The following is a 21326-nucleotide window of genomic DNA, read 5'->3' as shown; positions in this document are numbered from 1 at the left end:
AATGTCGTACTTTTCTTGTAGATCTTGCAGTGACCCAATGGGATCCACTTTGTGCAGGTTACATTGAGAATGTATGTCCTAAAAACGATTTGAGTTTAGTTTACCCATTCCTTAATAGAAAGGTACCCCTGATGTGGGAGGTTGAAAAACAAAGAATGGTATGTAGCTGCCTCAGATGCAAGCACAGAGAGAAGAAAATATATATGTTTAGGGATATCCTGCCTGCTTTCTTTAGAATCTGCATGTTTTATCAGTAAAAAAGCATGAAAAGCTTATTTAGGTGACACCTGCCCCTACAATCTTGTTGGTATGTAAAAAGTGTTTGCCTAGATTACCTACAATACAGGAGTGAGTGAGAATGCATTACCTACAGTGTTCCATAAAAATGAAATTCCATTGTACATTCACATATACTAGTACCTCTAATTTGAAACCCACATAATATTTTGATGTTGACTTTTTATAAAAAAGTACCTGCATAAATTAACTTTTGTCCGCCAACAGGAAAGGCATCCTTTCCCTTCTCACTCTCTATCTTCTCCTTCAGCGCCTTCACCTAAAAGCACAAGGAAAACAAAAAGAATATGATCAATTGGAGATTTGGTATTCATGTCAAACAAAAAAACATCTAAAATAAGATGCCAGTCTTTAACAGTTACTCAATATATTGTATCCTACTCCACAATTGTTGATGGTAAAAGAACTCTTCACCATAATGGGATTGGGCTGCAAAGACCTCATCAGGAATTCATGCTGCAAACAACATTTTATTGGTGTTTGCGGTACTAGTAGAGTAACTGGAGAGCAAATGCTGTGCAACAACTACGAGACAGTACAGGCAAGGTATCCTGGAAAATTCACTTGATAAGGAATGTAAGCATTCTTTCAAAACCTTTTCCTAACAGTAATCAACTGTGTATTCAGCAATTGTTTAGACCCAGTGTGCAGCAGCATTAAGAGGCTACCTGGGTAGCTCGCAACACAGGAGTTCCTGAATTGGCCCAAGGGGTCAAATGTCCCTCCGAGGTTCTTGGTCTGTGAGCAAGCATTTCCAAATTCACCATTGCACATGTAAGCAGAACCTAAAGAATTTATGGTGGTTTTGGGATAGTTAAGATACCCTTACAACAGTTGCAGCAAGGTTAGCAGTGGGCACCTCCAGTCAGAGGGGAGTGCAGTTCCAGTCCAGGTGCAGAAGATGGAACTTGACAGTACAGGCTGAGATTTCCAAATGCTGCACTGGGAACTGCAGAGAGAAATTTCTGTGATAAAAATAGTCATAAGTTGAAAAATATGAGCAGGTATTTTTGTTTGAGCTCCAGTGCCAAGTAGTTAAGGAAACTAATCATCTGGGTTTGCCCACAAATACCACTACCGCATAACAAGTTTGACTGCCACTCTAGAAATGTATGTAGCCAGAGAGCTACAACATTCTTTAATGGAGGAATGAGGAGAACAATTAGGATCACTGCAGGCAGATGCAACGGAGTGAAGCTTAGACAGACCACAGGTAATGATAACTAAGTTGAAGAAATAATGATAATGTGGCAATCCTAAAGTACAAGTTACCTATCTTCTGTAATGCCTGATCTGGTAGAGACTATCTAACTGCAGTTTCTTCACCTAAGAATATTCCCCAGAGGTCAAACCCGACCCGGAAACGTTTTCTGAACAGTTCCTGTGTGCACCAGTAAGTGACAGACTGCTTGCAACTCTGACCGTCCAGGCAAACGTAACAGCTACAAGAAAGATTGTTTTGATGGTGAGCAGTCAAAGAGAGCAGCTGTGCATGGGTTCAAAAGGTGAACATATCAAAAACGTAAGAACTAAATTAATGTCCCATTGCGGCATAATGAAAGGTGTGGGAGGAAACCGGTATTGCAAACCTTTCAGGTATCCGGTCACAAAGGTCGACTTCTACAAGGAGGGAAAAGGGGACCCGATCCAAGAACAGCGACTCGTGATCAGGAGTTCTGGATATAGTGAATTATGGAGGTTGCCGCGCACTCTTGTTTGCCGGTATCCTTGTTACTCTGTTGTAATCAAAATATAGAATTTTAGCGTGCTGGGTGGGAAAGAGGTGGCCAGCCTCGTATGATACTCGAGTCGAGTGTATTTCAAGTGTAAACAAGTACTTGCCCCTGCCGGCTAAGCTATGGTAGCAAAAACCTTGCTACATTAAACCACCTTTAATTGTCACCAATATACAGATTATAAAAATATCATACACTCAATCTAGTCTCAAAACTTTAGATTTTTATTGCAGATAACTCTCCACAATCACCCTGTATTTGAACACGCTGTACAATCATAATGTATTGCTTGTTGATACATCATGTATGCATCATCATTTCTATCAACAAGCAACAAATAATTTCCAAAGTTGTTCCCTTCCCAATGATATCTGGACCAGGTCGCAGAAATTCCACTGATGCTTAATTACTGGACCTTTCGATCCCACTGCAGAACCCTGCTACGCCGATGGGCCTGCTTGGCCAGCAGGATTAAAGAGGCCAGGAGATACAGCAGCCTCAGAGTCAGTCTCACCAAAATCCAGGATAGAGGCTGAAACATCAGTATCATAGCATGAGTATCCTATGAAAGAGAGCATCTGAGAAGAAGTCAGGTGCGACTTTGGTACATTGCTAAAGAACCCCAGAAAATGAAGAAGGTCTGCCATACCGGGATATGACTGTTGGGACAAGCTCGCCTTCAACAGTCCGTCGTCAATGTAGGAAAAGACAGACACCTGACCTCCGCAGGCAGGCTGCGACTACCGCCATCACTTTCGTGAAGACCCGAGGATTGCTGGTAATGCCGAAAGCGCACCATGAATTGAGAATGCTCGTGACCCACCATGAACTGCAGGTAATGGCTGTGGACTGGAGGGACGGGAATATGAAAAAATACATCCTGCAAGTCCAATGCTACCATCTACTCTCTGGGATCTAGGGCAGACAAGACCTGAGCCAGAGAGAGTATTTTGAACTCTTTTTCAGAAAGTAGTTGAAAGGGTGCAGATCTAGAATAGGATGAGGAACTCAAATCCTTTGGCACCGGAACATAGTGGGAATAGCAACCATGACCTACTTCTGATGATGATGATGATGATCTGGAACGGAGATGGGACAGAACTTACTGATTTTCACAATTGGTTGAACCACCGAACACAAGAATTTAACTTTACAATGTCGAGTGACCCCAATAAAATCAATTTTTTGGATGTTTACATCGAGCATGAGGACGGAATTTGTGTGTCAGTTTATACACAAAACCTACAGACCGCAATACTTTACTGCATTTTAGCAGTAATCATCCCGGTACCCTGAAAGAAAACCTGCTGTACGGCCAATTTCTCCGTATTAGGAGAAATTGTAGTAATAAACAACAATACTTCCTCCATGCCAATATTTTAAAAGAAATTGATTACACGGGGTTACCCCAAAAGGTTAACTAAAGTTGCGCTCAAAAGAGCTTGGTATACTCCAAGAGACACCTTGCTGGTACCTAAAGATAAGGATAATACTACTACTCCATTAACTTGTGTACTAATGTTTGATCCAAGAGCTAACAAGGTCAAAAAAGTGATTAAAAAAAATTGGAAACTGTTGGGTGACCTAGATATACCTAAACCTTTATTTGCGTTTAAGAAGGGACACAACATTCGAAGTCAGCTAGTGAGAGCCAAGAGTAACACTGTAAAGTTAATGCCGAGAGATACTAGAGATCTTCTAGGTTTGCCTCCAGTGATTGGTCACTTCAAATGCCATAATTGGGTGGCATGTGACTTGACGAAGGACTCAAAAGAAATTAACATTAATGGCAATACACACATTCAAAGAAAATTCTCAAACTGTAATTCGAAAAATTTGATTTACTGTATTAGGTGTCCATGCGAAAAATTTTACATTGGACATACTATTCAGGCAGTAAAAACCCGGATTTTACAACATAAATCCAGGATCAAGTGTCAGACCATAGGGGCTCCTTTGGTCAATCACTATTTCACCCACAACCATTCATGTACAGATATGTACTGGTCAGTATTGTGTTGTGTGATTACTCCAAGTAAAGGAGAAACAGAGGTTAAACTCAACCACCTGGAAGCAAGAGTGATTGAAAAATACCAAACTTCGAAAACAGGGTTAAATGATAAAGATGAGGTTTGGTCATTACTTAGTTGAATAGCGTATATGATTACAAGTATGTAAATAATTTCACCATAATATATAGAGAGGCGTTGTTTCTCTACATATATACATTTCTCGGATCTGTACCTGTTGTTAATGTGACTGTTTGTAAATAAATTGTTTTTATTGTATATTCTGTAATATATTTGAAACTACTTTAGATTGTAAGAGGCGCTGGCAACTAATTGGGATATAAGGTCTCTTATTATTTGTTTGACACAGATATTAGAATTATTTTGTGTTGCTGGTATATCGTATTTATTTAGAAGCTATAATTGTTAAAGGACTAATATATTTTTCTACACCACTATGCCTTTTGATTAAAGATATTAATGGTTGTAATTTATGTAGAATCGCTGTTTTAGTAGCCATCTTGGATCAGGTATTGCTAGAGATCCCATACAGTGAGTCAGTTTTTTCTTTCTAGTTTAGAATAATGCCGGAATAGTCTGTTGTTGGTTTCCTTGCATGCCGTAAGGAAGGATATAGATAGCCGGGGTGATTTTGTTCTTCCGGTAACGTGAACGCGAGGCACTTTACCAACGGAGTTGATTACGCCGAACAAAAGGAGCTGAATCTAATTTTGGAGTGACTCGAGATTGATTGAATTATTCACGGCATCCCGTTTTCCTCGTATGAGATGGCTTGACATGTAAGTAATGGGGCACGTCAGGGTTCATGGTGCCATTACAGACCCTTAGCATCGAATTTGTGTAGTCACATGTATTATGTTATAGTTTATACTTCTTTTTATTTAATTTCTATTTAGAAAATTGGATAACTGAGTCTGGTCAAGTAGATTACGTAGCACTACCCTAAGTGGTAGGTGCAAGAGATCGTTTTTTACTCGATTTTGAGAGACAGAGGACGGTACCGACATCTGTTGTACTAAGAGGTGTTACACACTTATTATTGGTAGGTTTTGATTTGTTTAGAATTGTGATCCCCAACAGACCCCTGCCCTCGCCACGTCTTCAACAAGGCCGACGCTGTCATCGCACCCCACCTGCGGGACATCATCAACACCTCCTTCGACATCGCCACCTTCCCGGAGAGCTGGAAGCACGCCGAACTCAGCGCTCTACTCAAGAAACCTTCAGCAGACCCTACCGACATCAAGAATTACCGCCCCATCTCGCTGCTCCCGTTTCCGGCCAAAGTCATCGAGAAGACCGTCAACAAGCAACTGGCCGCCTTCCTCGAGACGAACGGCTCCCTCGACCTCTCGCAGTCTGGCTTCCGGGCAAACCACAGCACCGAGACCGCCCTGATCGCAGCCACAGATGACATCCGAGCCCTGCTCGACAACGGAGAAACAGCGGCCCTCATCCTCCTGGACCTCTCCGCGGCCTTCGACACTGTCTGCCACCGCACCCTAGTACAGCGCCTCAGCAACGTCGGAATCCAGGAGAAGGCACTGGAGTGGATCACCTCCTTCCTCACCGGAAGGACACAGAGTCCGCCTCCCCCCGTTCAGATCCGAGGCCACCGAAGTCATCTGCGGCGTTCCTCAAGGCTCCTCGCTCAGCCCAACTCTCTTCAACGTCTACATGAGCCCCCTCGCAGCCATCGCACGCCAGCACAACCTGAACATCATCTCCTACGCCGAAGACACCCAGCTGATCCTCTCCCTCACTAACGACCCCGCCACCGCCAGAGCCAACCTGCACGAAGGGATGACAGAAGTAGCCAAATGGATGTCGAACAGCCGCCTGACACTGAACTCAGACAAGACGGAAGTCCTCATCCTGGGATCCTCACCCTCCGCCTGGGACGACTCCTGGTGGCCCCCCGCCCTGGGCAGCGCACCCAAATCAACTGACCACGCACGCAACCTGGGCTTCATCCTGGACTCCTCCCTATCCATGACCAGACAAGTCAACGCCGTCTCCTCGTCGTGCTTCCACATCCTGCGAATGCTACGCAAGATCTTCCGATGGATCCCCACCGAGACCAGGAAGACGGTCACCCAGGCCCTCGTCACCAGCCGTCTGGACTACGGCAACTCCCTCTACGCCGGAACCACCGCCAAACTCCAGAAGAGACTCCAGCGGATCCAGAACACCTCAGCACGACTCATCCTGGACATCCCCCGCCGCAGCCACATCTCCGGACACCTGAGAGACCTGCACTGGCTCCCGGTCAACAAGAGAATCACCTTCCGGCTCCTCACCCACGCACACAAAGCCCTACACAACCAAGGACCAGGATACCTCAACAGCCGCCTCAACTTCTACGCTCCAACGCGCCAGCTTCGATCGACCAGCCACACCCTCGCCGCCGTCCCCCGCATCCGAAGAGCCCGAAGAGCCACCACAGGAGGAAGGTCCTTCTCCTACCTGGCCGCCAAGACTTGAAACTCCCTTCCGACCCACCTCCGCCTGACCCAGGACCACCTCGCCTTCAATAAGCAGCTCAAGACCTGGCTGTTCGAGCAGTAGCGGACCCCCCCACCCCAGCGCCTTGAGACCCTCCGGGTGAGTAGTGCGCTATACAGATGCTCTGATTGATTGATTGATTGATTGATATTGGCAGTGGATGCACTAAACATCATTAACACTAAACATCATTAACACTCTGTGGTGTGGTGAATTATGGGTCTATCACAATAAGGACTTGTGCTCTTTAGGTGGTGTTTTTCATTCTTTTTGCTTTTTCTAATAAGCATGTTGCCAAGACCTCGAGAATTGTTCTTCTCCTTACACTTTAGGGGCACCTTTGGGCGCTCGTGTCCGTGATTGTTATAGTCGTAGATGTATACAAATATGTATTTATTTTTATTATTATTCTTTTTTAGGTAATTTTGTACTTGTTGCCCACAGTCCTGAGGAGGCTTTAATTGTTTTGATAGGCCGAAACGCGTCGACATTTACCATAGTCCGACACCATACAAATGTGGAATTGATTGTGATAAATTCTACGAGAGCTTTTCAAAAAAAGAAGTATAAAGTTTTTTTAGCTTCCTAGGCTCTATGACTAAATGGTGTTTGTGAAAAAGGAATTAAGGCTCAAAAAGATTATGCCATGAATTTCCTTATGTAAAAGATTGGGCTTCATTTCAACCCGGAAAATAAGGGTATAAAAGTGTGTTTGTTCATACGTATTGTTTATGTCTTGTTGTACAGTGTATATTATGTGGATAGACATGTGACGTCTGGATGTTTATGTATAAAAACTGAAACAAAATCAGAAAATCCTAGTGTAAAGAAAAATTGGGTTGACTAAAACAAGTAACCTAAACTATTTTCTTGTGTTTGTGTATAATTTTGTTGATATAATGTTTTCTGATAGCGAGTAGATGAACAAAAAATATTAGATTTTTTTCTGTGTGTAAATTAATACTCCTGGACAGATAATTTACAGTTTGTCCTCCAACTAGAAGGCTCTTTAAAAGAAATACCAAAGGCATCATTATACTTATTTTGTTGTAACGTCCCAGATGCCTTGTGGTTTATTGGGTTTCCCCTGATATATATATATATATATATATATATATATATATATACATATACACACACACACACACACACACACACACACACACACACACACACACACACACTACTTCTGATGTCAGCATTCTCTCAATGGCTACTTTGGCCTAAAGAGCCTCCAATTTGTCGCAAGACCGAAAGGTGGTCCTCTGTTAGTGGATCTGAGGACAGAGGCATGGGCGGCAGGCTTTCGGTAAAGAGTAGGGCATAACCAGGGTACACCCATTTGTACAAAGCTATTGTATGCCATTGGGCCAGCTGGTGCCAAAACCTGTATCCAACCAGCTGCCCATGATGTTTCAAGGACATATGAAAGGAGATCTTTGAGGCTGCAGCTGTCGGGTGGATTGGGTAGACCTCTGGCCTTGGTACATACTAGTGTTATGGGGCTGCGTCTACAAAAGTACAAGGAGCCTGGTGGTAGTGTTGTCGAGGGGTAACAGGACGCAATTGGTAGCCACTACCGTAGCCACAGAAGGGGCATGGGGCAGAATGCAGCTGCTGTGGGGCAATGGTGAGCCTCAGGGACCTAGCAGCGGTGGGCCGGTTATCTTTATAACACCCAAGCGCTGAATCTACCTTGGTACCAACAAGGTGTGTGCCTTCAAAGGGCATGTCCATAAGGTATACCTGGATATCCCCTGAAAAGCCAGTTGACCTCAACCAGGTGTTGAATCAGAGTGCCACTGATGACACAATTGATCTACCTAGCGAGTCGGTCATATCCAGTTCGCAGCATATGGTAAACTTGGATGCGTCTCTACCATCAGCATTTGTTTTGGAGAGCATGGCTTGGGCTCCTTCGAGACCATAGGTAGCACTTGTGCAACTGAATTCTATGCAGTATCAGTTCAATAAGCATGCGGTGTTCACTTACTGCAGTGCAAGGCTGGTGGAAGAGACAAATCCTCTTCCAAGCCAGCCTCTTGGATTCCATATCCGGTGGTGTGGTAGGGAACATGCCAGTATTAACTTTGGAAGTAGAGGCCTGGACCACTAGGCTCTCAGGGGTGGGGGGTGGGGTGCGGAGTGAGGAAGGCTGGGTCCCTGGGAGCAGGGCAATGGCAGTGGTCATGTACACAGGAGTGCCTGTGCAGGGGTTGACCCAGACCCCAAGCAGGACATCAGTGAGGGTTTCATTAAATGGCATTAAGGGTTCTGAGGATGATAACCAAAGGTGAAGCACCTCTCTCAAGAAGGTTGTCTTGTCTTCCACCGTTGGCAGTGCAAGTAAGGTCCAAGTCTTCAGTCACTCTATGAGCCACCTCTGCAAAGTAGGCCCCTGCTCCGTAGACAATGTATGAGAGTGGAGGCCAGTGTTTGGTAAGGTATCCAGACCACTGGCATCAGCCAGTTCTTTATTCCAAGTAACCTCGGCCATGGTCTCTTCTAGGAGGTCGCGATAACTGAGGATTCGCCGATCCCTTCCATTCATAGACCTCACAGGGCCTTTCTGGTAAATAAATAAGAAAGTACTGTGAGAGCAGCGAGGAAACGAGACGACCGGACTCCATTCTGCAGCTCCCGAATCGCCATGATTAAGTCGAGGCGATTTGTTTCGAGGACGAATCTTTCTCCTCAGAAGCAAGTGAGCCGCCCTTCGGATCTCCAACTACGGACCACGGGCTTATTACAATTTACTCCAGAGACCTACATACCACCATTAATTTTAACCGATCCAAAAGTCATAGAACTCTGATTTAAATCCGACTCAAATCAGATAAGAAATCTGACCGCTGTATTTTTCGAGGACACCGTTTTAATCTTGAATTGATTTATCACGCCCACCAATTCATTTGGAGATTTCAGGAAGCTCATCAGTCCTGAGGATGATCTAAAATCACTATAGATCGAAACGCCGTCGACCTATACAAGGAAATACCCCTACTCTACTGTATATATTTATGTGGTTTATACCTTGTTGTTGTGTGACGTGTTCTTTCGTCTTCACTATGTTCACTGATGTCACGTTCTGCACTTTGTCACCAATATGAGCACCTGAAACGTCTGATATATATTTTTTATATGCTAAAAAATGAGAATAAACTAATGAGTTTATGTCTACCTACACCTCAAGCTCCCTAAGTGTTCATTAATTATACACTGCAGATACTCTCTCAAGGACCTTATTAGGCCACCCCTGAACCACTGTTCCTTAAATACGTTTTCACCCCAGGTTCGCTTTATGGGGTACCCTTGTTCTCAAAATATACTTTCTGGTAAATAAAGCTCCGACACGGACTGTCTGGGCCCGATCCGTGCCAGTACAGGCGTCGTGTGACACCAGTCCAGCTCTGTATTAGATTCAGGAATTATGATGGTATCAGTGGCACAGAGTGGTGTTGGCGGTGCCGGGAACTGTGCCATTGGAATGAGCCCTGGAGGAGGTTGTGGAGTGATCACGGGGGGGGTCTGTTTGATCCTGTGCCGTTTGAGCCCTCTGGATCCAGTCTAGCCCCTCTCAGACACAAAGGCACTCCAGAGTGGTCCGACCATTCAGAAATAAGCCTTGCTTCCTAAAATTCTTTTAGTTGGGCAGGTGTTGCTCCGGCTCCAGGTACTCGGGGAGGCGCGGAGGTGACTCAAGCTCTACAGGGACAACATGGGAGCAGGGCCTTGAATTGGGACGTTGTTTCCATGCCTTGCCCGATGACTTGGATCAAGGAACTAGTCGAGGAACACTTCGACTCTGACTTCTTTTTCTGGGACTTACCAAATGAAGTTCGGGATCGCAAAGATGACTGGAGAGAGCGACTCAGAGTGGCCCCGGGACTTGGAGTGGTGCAGAGTTTGTGTCAATAAGCCAGGCGATTCATGGTCTTGCAATCCTTGAGTTGTGGTCCAACCCCAAACACAAACGCAGACCAAGTGGGGGTCAATCACAGACATGTGCCTGTGACAGGTTCCACATGGCTTAAAACCAGTAGCTTATAAGGACATTAGCTCAAAAAAGATGGAAAATGAGGCACATTTGCACGTCACTTCTGGCACGGATAATGCAACACAGAGCCAAACGACAACACCCACCGGCCCATAAAAAGTTTCTAGATCCAGGGAAGACTGCAAAATACTTTAAGCTAAGCATTTGCAGGCAGAAGTCTCTATATTTCAAACTTTTTCCATCTTTACAACCTAGAAAGTTGACAAGAAGGGTGGGGTCTCCCAAGCCTAAGATCTGGAGAATTAACTCATTAAAGGGGCTCAAAATAAGAGCACAAACCAGAAGTCCAATTAAAAACAATCAAACTGAGACAGCACTTCAATGTCAGTAAAAATTCCTTCCCAAGCACAAAGAAGCTTGTAAGACGCAGTATTGCTTTGCTAATTCTTGCCTTCAGAATACAAGTAAATGAATCCCAATCAGAACATATCCAAGCTGCGGAAAAAGGAGTATATATTCAATTCAAAAGAACGGCTAAGTGCTCAAGGGTTGTCAATGAAAAAAGCCACTTAGGTGCAAAAACTGTGGAACTCCCACAATGATGGCAATTTCCAAAGGACTACTTAAAAAAGTAGATTAAAAAAAACACAAAATCTGAGAATTATCAATACAATTTGTACACTGGCAAGAGTGAGAAACTTCAAATGTAGCAAGAAAAAAAAACGTTTTCAAAAACAGATCAATCAAGAACGTCCAATCTTTGATTTGGAGAGGAGACTTGGGAATTGAAAGTATGTTAAAGCTTCATTTCATAATTGACTCCAAGCTCCAGGAATACATACAATGCTGGATAGGAAGCATCAAGTGTATTGGAATATCAAAATAACAAAGGGCCAACGCCAGGCACATCCAATAAATATATAGAGCCTAGACAGGACCTTAAAATTGAACCAAATTCATTACTTCAATACATCGTTTAAAGAATTTAGGAAAATTACGCAGCTTTAAAGAAATTGCAACCTGACTGTGATAATTAGATCTTGCTTTTAAACGAGGGGGGCTATTTGAAAAACTTCACAAAACACATTTGTGCAAGGGAAAATGCTTGTAGCACAAATCACCTGCATTAATAGCGGGCAGAAAGGCAGGTGAAATGGAGCAGGCATTACAAGGTACATGGCTCCAAAGAAAGGAAACAGAAGGTTCAGCAGTCCTTAGAAATACACATTTGTATACCCAATATTTCGATGTCTAGAGATCCACTTCTCATGTTACTAGGATGAAACTAACTAGTTATCTTTCCATTGGTCATCCCCTTTTTCATGAGTTGTCCACTAGTTTGAGTTTTATTGTTGACCGTTCGATTATTTAAAATCATTACAGTAAAAATAAAATACAGAAAAGTAAAATAGAAAAAAAAAAAAAAAAAGAAAAAAAAGCTACAATTTGGATTCCCCCATCCCCCATATTTCACCCTCTCCTGCGGCCCCCCACCCCCGCTGAACTGCGTGTCATTCAAGCCCTATTTCTGGCAGTCTGGTCCTGTGTTGCCAGGTCCCTTATTGCCGTCAGCTCTTGGACTTGATTTTGCTTCGGCGGAAAATAAATCTGGCTGGCTCCTCCGTGACCTTGGATTGTTGCTGAAGCATATCGTTTGCCTGTTTCTGCCTCTGTGTTGTGCGTGCTTATGGTAAAGCACTTGCACCTAGGGCCAGTCTGATGTGATGGATACATTTTGCTGCTCTGGCGAGGGAGTGGGTTGTTGTGTCCGAGAAGCACCAATCCGATGCCTCCCTGCATGTTCTAATGCCAAGGTTTCTAAAGATGGGGCGAAGCATCCTTTGTCGCTCATTAATTAGTTTGGGGAAGCAACATAGTAAGTGGAGCCAAGATTTATTTTGGTAATTGCAAAGACGACAAGAGGAAGCACCAACTGCGCGTGCCCATTCAGGATTGAGGTCCGCTGTTCTTAAGGCCACTAGTCTCATAAAAAGAATTTTCCAATGGGCCTGGGCCCCTAGTGCTTCATTTAGATATGGCTGGGCTTTCCCCATGATATAAGAATCATTCAGTGCCTTGGTAAGGATGTTCTGGCGAAGAGCGTTTAGATCCAGTTCGAACGAAATTGAGTGGACCTGCCGTCTCAGGATGTTTGACCAGGTCTTGTGCGGGATTTCTGTTTTGTCCACTATTAGACCAGACCAGGTTCTGGTCTTAACCACACTAAAGAGGAGAAAATAGATCAGGGTTTGGCAAGCGGGCATGAGAGGTAAAAAAGTAATGACTAATGTTTGTCCTTTATTATTCTTTGTTCAATTACCAATCAAGGTTCATAAAGAGCAATACATTTCAACAAGGTTAATATTAATGTATTTCAAATTAGTAACAAAAGGTAGGTGGGATTTTTTTTAAGTCACTGATTTGAGTGGGACGGGAGAAATCAGTGTTATTTGGAGTTGTACTTTGAAGGGCTTGCTGTTTTGGGGGACCTAAGGTCAGAACTTTTAAAGTGGGAAGTCAACAAAATGAAATCATGGAGGTTCCCACCATCAACTACAGTCCTACTTCTCAGTCATGTCAACTGGAAAAAAACAAATCTAACAGGCTTCAAAGTAACACTAACAGCAACACTACTCATTATAAAGGGCATCTTTGTAAAAGAGCATCTTTGAAATTAGAACAATGAATATTCGTCAAGACATAAAAGGGTTAAACAAGACAATGTATAGGTTGTTTCGAAAACATTAACCACGATGGAAATAAATAAAACATCAACCTTAAAAACACCTACAAATCTGCTTAGTGAAATGACTTGGCATAGATTAAAGTCAAATAACGCCTTCTAAAATTTAACATTTATTAATCAGAAAACGTCAGAAGCAACAATACACAAAGGAGAAGAAAAAACAGTTAGGCAGAAAAGCAGGACCATGAATATTTTTGTTAGTGCAGACCAAAAAGGGATGTTCCACTAAAAAGCAACAGATGAAATCATTTACATCCAACTAAACATTTCACTTTTTGTCAAGTTCTTTGGAAAGTAAAAATTTGCAAAAGCTGCTGGATGGCATTCCTTGTAACGGAATTGTATCTTGCTGTGAAATCATTACAGAACTGGCCAAAGTTATCTAAATGTGTTGTTGTGAACATTCCCATTTGAGGGCGCAGGAGAATACCTGGTTAGATCTCCTTATCTTCAAGGGTAATGTGCATCACATCCCCTTAGTGGGGAAAAAAGGAGAACACACAGGGTGTCTCAGGCTTCCTTAAGAAGAGTTAGGCTCATCCAAATTATCTGTTAAGACTTCGAGATCTCAGACAGAGAAACTATTATTCGCATGGGTTAGTTAGTAGAAATAGTAAACCAACACAGCTGTTTGTATTTTGAGATAAAATATTATGTATAATCAGTATGTAAATCTTATGCATCATAATAATGGTAATTGGTAAATTAATCTCATTAGCCATATAGAATAAGATTAACATTAGAAAACCGCAAAGCATTTTAAATTGCACAACCTTAATAGATGTAACACACTAGTCTAGTTGTTGGTTGAAGGATTGGTAATTTCCCAACTATTTTAGGCTATGTACTTATCCCCACGACCTCAGAAAGCGGTCAGGCCTGCAATCAAAACATCACACTACAGCAGTGGTTCTCACCCACCCCCCTCTCTCCCGAGCCATGACTGCTAGCCGAGGGCCCTAGTCTAAGCACTATGATTTGAACCGCAAAACACGAAAAATACAGTAAAAAAACATTTAAATACATAAATTACACAATTAATTTGCAAAATCATGCACTTAAAAAAAAAAACACAATTTTAATACGAGGTAGGAGCTTTTTTAAATTCAATCCGAGGCTACTTTTCCGTTTGATGCACTTGCACTGCTCCCACAAATCAATCTGAGGTAGTACATTTTAAAATGTGCAACTGTACATTTAGCTTCTTTATGTAAGTACATTGTATTAATCTGTTATTATTATTTAATTTTTTAAGTAGTCACTGACCCCTTTCGAATTGTAGTCATATTCCTTTTGATCTGACGTTTACCTGATGTGTATAACTCCTGGTTGTATGGGATTATGTAAATCATATGTCAGTCTTGTATGGCTTTTAGCTAGATTACATTGGCATGGAAATGAAATGCACACAGACTTATAAAGTAAATACCATCGATAGACAATTGAACATTGCATTGTGCTTTGTAATCCTAGTCAAATTCATTCCGATCTAAAACTGTGTGTGTGTAACATGTTGCTTTGCAGTTGTGTGATGCATTAATTGTGTGCTGTAATTTCGCAGAGACGAAGAGGACTAGGAATATGGAACCATCTTCACGTTTGCGAAAAGATTTGAGATAGTGAAGCAACAATCTAAAATCAAGAAGACCAACATAAGGGAGTCCACAAACACGACCCCAAGTAAGTCGGAATCAGATCTCAGTGAGGGGGAATCGATATCTGAAACACGCAAATTTTCTTTTTTAGAGGAAATGAAGCTGCTCTATCAGGAGCAGCAAACACCAAAAAACAAAACAAGAGGACGAGGATCAGGACGAACGAGAGCAAGAGGAAGGGGAGCCTTCACGTCCAGAGAACACGAAGGAAGACAATAAGAGGCACCCGAAAGAAACAGAGGATATTACCTGAGGAATCGAACCATAATGAGAAAATGTACTCTATAAAACACCTGCGGAAAACACCAACTTTAGTCATCAATCTATCCAGATATAATTTGACAGAAGCCGAATGCAGCCTTCTAAATAGAGAGCCGTCATTCTGCCAGGAAAAACATCAAGATCCTGTGGAAACAAAGATTGAGGTGTATAAACACATCAGAAAATTGAAATTAAAGAATTTTTTTGTTAAACGTCCGCCAATAATCACTGATCAAGCAAGTACTCGGACGACAACGGAAGAACAGAATTTATATCTGATTGCAAAAGCTCCAAGTTTAAGAACTCCCTAAGAATTAGCAAATAAAGTAAGCACGTCACAGCTAACAGAGACACAAATTTTGGAAGAAATGGGTGTCATAGCAGACAAACGAGTGCCAACGAAATTCAAGAAACAATAGAAATTTTGTCCAGCACTCCATCCAGGAAACAAAAATGACATTTTACGATCTAGTGGTGGCAGGACTAGACACAATGAAAAATGTCTCGGATAGCAAAAAACAGGAAAATCTATCCAAGAAAGAACGGGAAGCAATTAACACATTAAAAAATAACAACTTAATTGAAATAAAGTATGCCAACAAAGGCGGAAGCATGGTTGTGATGGACAAGCAAAACGACATAGATGAAGCAATGCGACAACTATGTGAAGAAAAGAATTATAAAGTACTAAAGAAAAATTCTATCAATGAGTTGACAACTGATTTGAAAAATCAATTGGAACTTTGGTACGAAAAAGGCCTCTTAACTGAAGACGAAAAAAGTTTCCTAATGGTATAAAGTCCGGTGGTACTCACTATATAATTTCTGCCGAAAGTTCACAAGACTCTGAATAAACCACTGGGTCGCACAATCATATCTAGTTGTGGCAGTCTGTATGAAAATATATCAACATACGTAGACTTCTTTTTAGCACCAATCCTTCCCACTTTGAGTTCCTACATCAAGGATACCGTGGACTCTCTCAGAATACTAATGGGCACCCAATGGCAACCAGACTATTTGCTTGTAACGATTGACATGGTGTCATTATACACCTCAATTAACCAGGACATGGGAATAAATGCCATCATGTACTTCTTGAATTTAAGACCCATGAGTGAATTGCAACACACCAACATGTTGATTGACATGATGACGCTATGCTTGAAGAACATCATCTTTCTCTTTAATAAAAAGATATACTTCCAAAGCTGTGGAACCGCAAAGTTTCCTTTTCTCAGAGTTATGCTAATTTCGTAATGGGGTGGTGGGAGAAGAGCATACCTTGGAGAGAGGAGAACGACCAATACACAATGAAAGTAGCCCTCTGGCTGCGAAACATGGATGACCTCTTCATCCTATGGAGGGGGACGGAGGAGGAATTCTTGACATATTTAGCGGTTCTGAATAAGAATGAATCGGGATTAACATTCCCCCATAACATCAATTCAAAAGAAATAGACTTTCTGGACACTAAGATCTACATTAAGTCAAACCAAATACACACGACAGTACACCGGAAAAAGACTGCGACGAATTGCCTGCTCCATGGGTCAAGTTTCCAAATCCCCATTCACTAAAAAACACAAAAAAGCATACCATACGGAGAGTTCTGAAGAATAAAACGGAACTGTTCGGAACAAGAGATGGTGAGGAAATTTGAAATAAAGTCCCGCTTTCTAGAAAGAGGATACAGACAGAGTGACATTAAGCGAGGAGAAGAAAAGGCATAGCTAAAGACAAGAACGCAGACATTGGTGGATAAGAGAAATAATGGGAAAAAGAAGGATGAAGCAAGGTCAAAGGACGAGTTGCTACGCCCAATACTGACCTATAGTGAGGAAAATGCTACTTACCAGTATGCATCTGTTCTTGGCATGTAGAGCTGCAGATTTGTACACTTTACATTAGATCGCCACCTGGTGTTGGGCTCGGATGATTGCAGGTTGTTGTCTTCTTGAAAGAAGTCTTTGTAGTCACAAGATTGGTGACTCCTCCCTTGGACAATACTGCGCATGGGCATCGGCTCCATCGTTAGATTGTTTTTCGCCATGATGGGAAATGATGGAGTTAGTAGAAGTAAAGAAAAAAGGATGTCCATGCGTGTGCATCGAAGTAAGATGAAAACTAGAACGGATACAAGTCCCGGGGAGGCGGGAGGGAGTGTACGAATCTGCAGCTCTACATGCCAAGAACAGATGCATACTGGTAAGTAGCATTTTCTGTTCGAGGCATATGAGCTGCAGATCGTACACTTTGCATCGATTGTGCAGCAGTGTCTCCTCTAGCGGTGGTCGCTTGTATCCGTTGCAGTAGTTTGAAAGAGTGTTCTAAGGACAGCTTGGCCTACTGCAGCTTGCTCCTTGGCTTGCACATCAACACAATAGTGTTTAGTAAAGGTGTGTGGTGTAGACCATGTTGCTGCCTTACATATGTCCTCTAGTTGTATGTTTTCTAAGAAAGCCATAGAGCAGAGGTCTTCAAACTTTTGTAGGTTGAGCCCCCCCAGCTGAATTCTTTAAGATGTTGGGTCCCCCCTACCACCTGACAGAAATTTCTGGAATCTGGTACACTACATAATCGACTGCCACTTGCATATCACGGGCCATATTCGGCAAATAATGTTTAACAGAATAAGAGTGCTTAGTAAACTGCAGGTTTGTGAATGGGTGTGGTGAAATGACAGAGGCTTATTACACAGCTCAAAACACAATTTTCCAAGAGAAAATGCGCGCACATTTTTACTAGGATGCTTTGTTTTACACATGACCTAGATTAATAATAACACCACCAACATAAATGTGTGGACCCTTTTGATCTAAAATTGCATGAAACAAAAACATTTCTCTGCAAATAGTAATAGACTCTCTCACATCAATCACATTAAAAAGAAATTAAACAAAACAGTATTTACAAGAATCTGTTTAGGAATTATTCCATGCCATCAGGGCAAAAACAGAGCTGCCTCTAATAAGGGAAACAATGAAAGGCTGGATTGCAGTGCATGTAAATTTGTCCTTTGATAATTTAGGACAAAAACCTTGATGGGGCACAACATGCCCATACTTGTGTACAGGGGCGCAACAAAACCCGAACTTCGGGGGGGGGGGGGGGGGGCTAACACTCCCATCCAGGGCTGGTTGGTGCCCCTCCCCCATATCCTCCTTCTCCATGAATTTCCACACTACCACTCACCAACAATGCACCCCATCTCTCTATAGCACCTTTCTGGCAAACATTTCATTTTTTTTATAGCGCTACTCCTAGTTTATCCACACTCTTTGATCTGCATGGTACACGTTCTTTGTAGCAGGCACATTAAACCTCTGCGCGGGTGTCAGAAGTACCCATGTGAGTGCACGTTGAGCGATGCGACAGTGTGGGAGTAGGGTAAGAGGAGTGACTGCAGGGTGAGTGAGGTGACCATATGAATTTGGGTGCGGATGTAAGTGCAGAGTGGGACAAATGAATGTATGGTTAGTGATGGTCTTATTTGAAGGAATATGCACATTAAGCAGTAAGGGGGACATGCGAGTGAAGTGTTTCATTGGTGCAGAGTGAGTAATGTGCTCGTGTGATTGCAGGGTGAGGTACAGGGTGAACATCACAAGTGCATTGTGAGTGTAGAGTGATCACTGAGTTCAGAGTGAGCGTGTGAATCGTGTGAGTGCATGGTGATCAGAGCCAGTGCATGGTGATCATTGTGTGTGCATTGTGATCATTGTGAGTGCATGGTGAGCGGGTGAATGGTGTGAGTGCATGGTGATCAGTGTGAGTGCATTGTGATCACTGAGTGCAGGGTGAATGGTGTGAGTGCGTGGTGATCGCTGTGAGTGCATTGTGATCGCTGTGAGTAAATTGTGATCACTGTGAGTAAATTGTGATCACTGTGAGTAAATTGTGATCACTGAGTAAATTGTGATCACTGTGAGTAAATTGTGATCGCTGTGAGTGCATTGTGATCACTGTGAGTGCATTGTGATCGCTGTGAGTGCATTGTGATCGCTGTGAGTGCATTGTGATCGCTGTGAGTGCATTGTGATCGCTGTGAGTGCATTGTGATCGCTGTGAGTGCAGGGTGAATGATTTGAGTGCGTGGTGATCGCTGTGAGTGCGTGGTGATCGCTGTGAGTGCGTGGTGATCGCTGTGAGTGCGTGGTGATCGCTGTGAGTGCGTGGTGATCGCTGTGAGTGCGTGGTGATCGCTGTGAGTGCGTGGTGATCAGTGCGAGTGCACTGTCATCACTGTGAGTGCAGAGTGAACATGAAAGTGAAAAGCGAGAATGAGGAGTGAGTTGTCTGAATGCAGGGTGCATTCCCAGACACTTGAAGTAACTCAGCAGGTTACTGACGGCAGCGTAGGGTTTCAGATAAGTTAAACTATTGCTATTATGGCATTAACCGGGGATCAAGGTGGAAGTAATAAATGTGCTGATCTTTCAACAAACTTCCAGTTTTATGGTTAGGGTTGCCATCTCATTATTTTGATGGCCCAGTTGGTACAAAAATAAATAGTCGCCTAAAGCTGTATTGTCAGCACTGGTCTGTGCATACTTTGAACAGCAAATATAAATAGTAGCACTTTTAATTATGTTTTAGGGCTCCCCGAATGGTCCATGACTGATAATAAAATATAAAATGGAACAAAGACAGAAAAGTCACATTACAAATGTATACATATTTATTTTTAAACATATATGGTGTCAAGACAAGCAATTTGCAGGCTGTTTAAAAAACACATGGATGGCTGGCATTTTTCTTTTGGTAACTTGAAGCCCTGTGGGTGTTGCGGTGCCTGCCTGTGCACATTTAAAAGAAACTTTGCCTGCCTGTGCACATTTAAAAGAAACTTTCTCTCCTTTCTGCAAAGAGCTTCCTCACAGTACGTGGTTAAACTGGTAGATCTGAAATGCTTCAGCGGCTTTGGGAGGCAGGATGTCTCCTTTGCTAAAACGCCGCCACTTCGCGCCAAGCCCTGGCCACGCCCACTACCAAGAGGCCACGCCCACTCCGCCCCAGTCTGCATAAAAGTCGCGCTGAGTATGAGTCGTGCTCTATGATATTGACACTCCTGAGGCACAGCCGGGAGAAGTAGCTTGTTAGCCTGTAACTGTTTTTAAACCTCACTGTATTTGTATTTTATTTGCACTTTCCCTACCTCTGGGCATCTCTCCCTCGCAATCTTGACCAACAAACCCCGCGCTGCGGATCTAAGCGCAGCAGCGGGTTGATTACATCGCCGCCACTTCGCGCCAAGCCCTGGCACGCCCACTACCTAGAGGTCACGCCCCCACTCTCTACATCAATGAGTGATTCCGGGACGCGCAGCGGATGAGCGCAGCGGGCGCGCCAAAGGCACGCGAGGCAAGCCCGTCTGCGCCCATCCGCGACCGACCGGGACCCGGGGCCATGGGCTATGTCCAAAGACTCACTTACTCGGCGGGAAAACTTATTTCCCTTAGGCCTCCACCTCACCTCTGTCCTCCTATTTCTCCTCATATACGGAGGCGTACGGCTACGTATGGCATTTCTCAGGACACATCAGCTTACTCAAACGCCACACTTCGTAACACCTCATCGGTCAATGACTCTCAAATAAAACTACACTGCTTATATATTAACACTAGATCTATAGTCCAGCATCAAATGGACATTTTTCTATTGCTTTCCACTCAGAAACCAGATATCCTTCTGGTCACCGAGACCTGGCTTTCCCAGGACTCACTACCGGACATCCTTGCAGCGCTTCCATCTGATTACTATATCATAGCTGAGAATCGCCCGGTGGGCAAAAGAGTTGGGGGAGTGGCAGCTATTATTCGTAAAGAGCATAAATTTATACAGCTGCCCTCTCTGACCCTGTGTGACATGGAGAATATTGTAATGAAAATGGATACAGCTGGTGGGGGCTTTGTTGCTCGTCCTACTCTATCGACCTCCCCAATCCATGACTACCTTCCCAATGTCGTTAGCAGAACAGATGGCACTTCTTGTGACCAAATATCCAAAAATACTCCTGGTCGGGGATTTAAACTATTGGTTTGATAATCCTATCAGTGACCCTCAGGCGTTGGAAGTTTCAGAACTACTTTAAAACAT

General features: G+C 43.2%; 1 protein-coding gene across 2 annotated transcripts in view; it reads right to left on the bottom strand.

The window, feature by feature from the left end:
- The window catches only part of RAD23B (RAD23 nucleotide excision repair protein B), a 355852-nt gene that overhangs the window by 267571 nt on the left and 66955 nt on the right, over window positions 1-21326 (bottom strand). For both annotated transcript variants that reach the window (XM_078676661.1, XM_078676659.1), the window contains exon 2: window positions 475-556. In XM_078676661.1, the coding sequence (XP_078532787.1) occupies window positions 475-556 (82 nt within the window). The remainder of the gene's footprint in view (window positions 1-474; window positions 557-21326) is intronic.

This window comes from Lissotriton helveticus, chromosome 2_1, assembly GCF_964261635.1.
Source record: "Lissotriton helveticus chromosome 2_1, aLisHel1.1, whole genome shotgun sequence".
In the NCBI taxonomy this organism is placed as follows: domain Eukaryota; kingdom Metazoa; phylum Chordata; class Amphibia; order Caudata; family Salamandridae; genus Lissotriton; species Lissotriton helveticus.
Note: the sequence above shows the minus strand (reverse complement) of the source record. Positions and strands in the feature narration are given on the sequence as shown.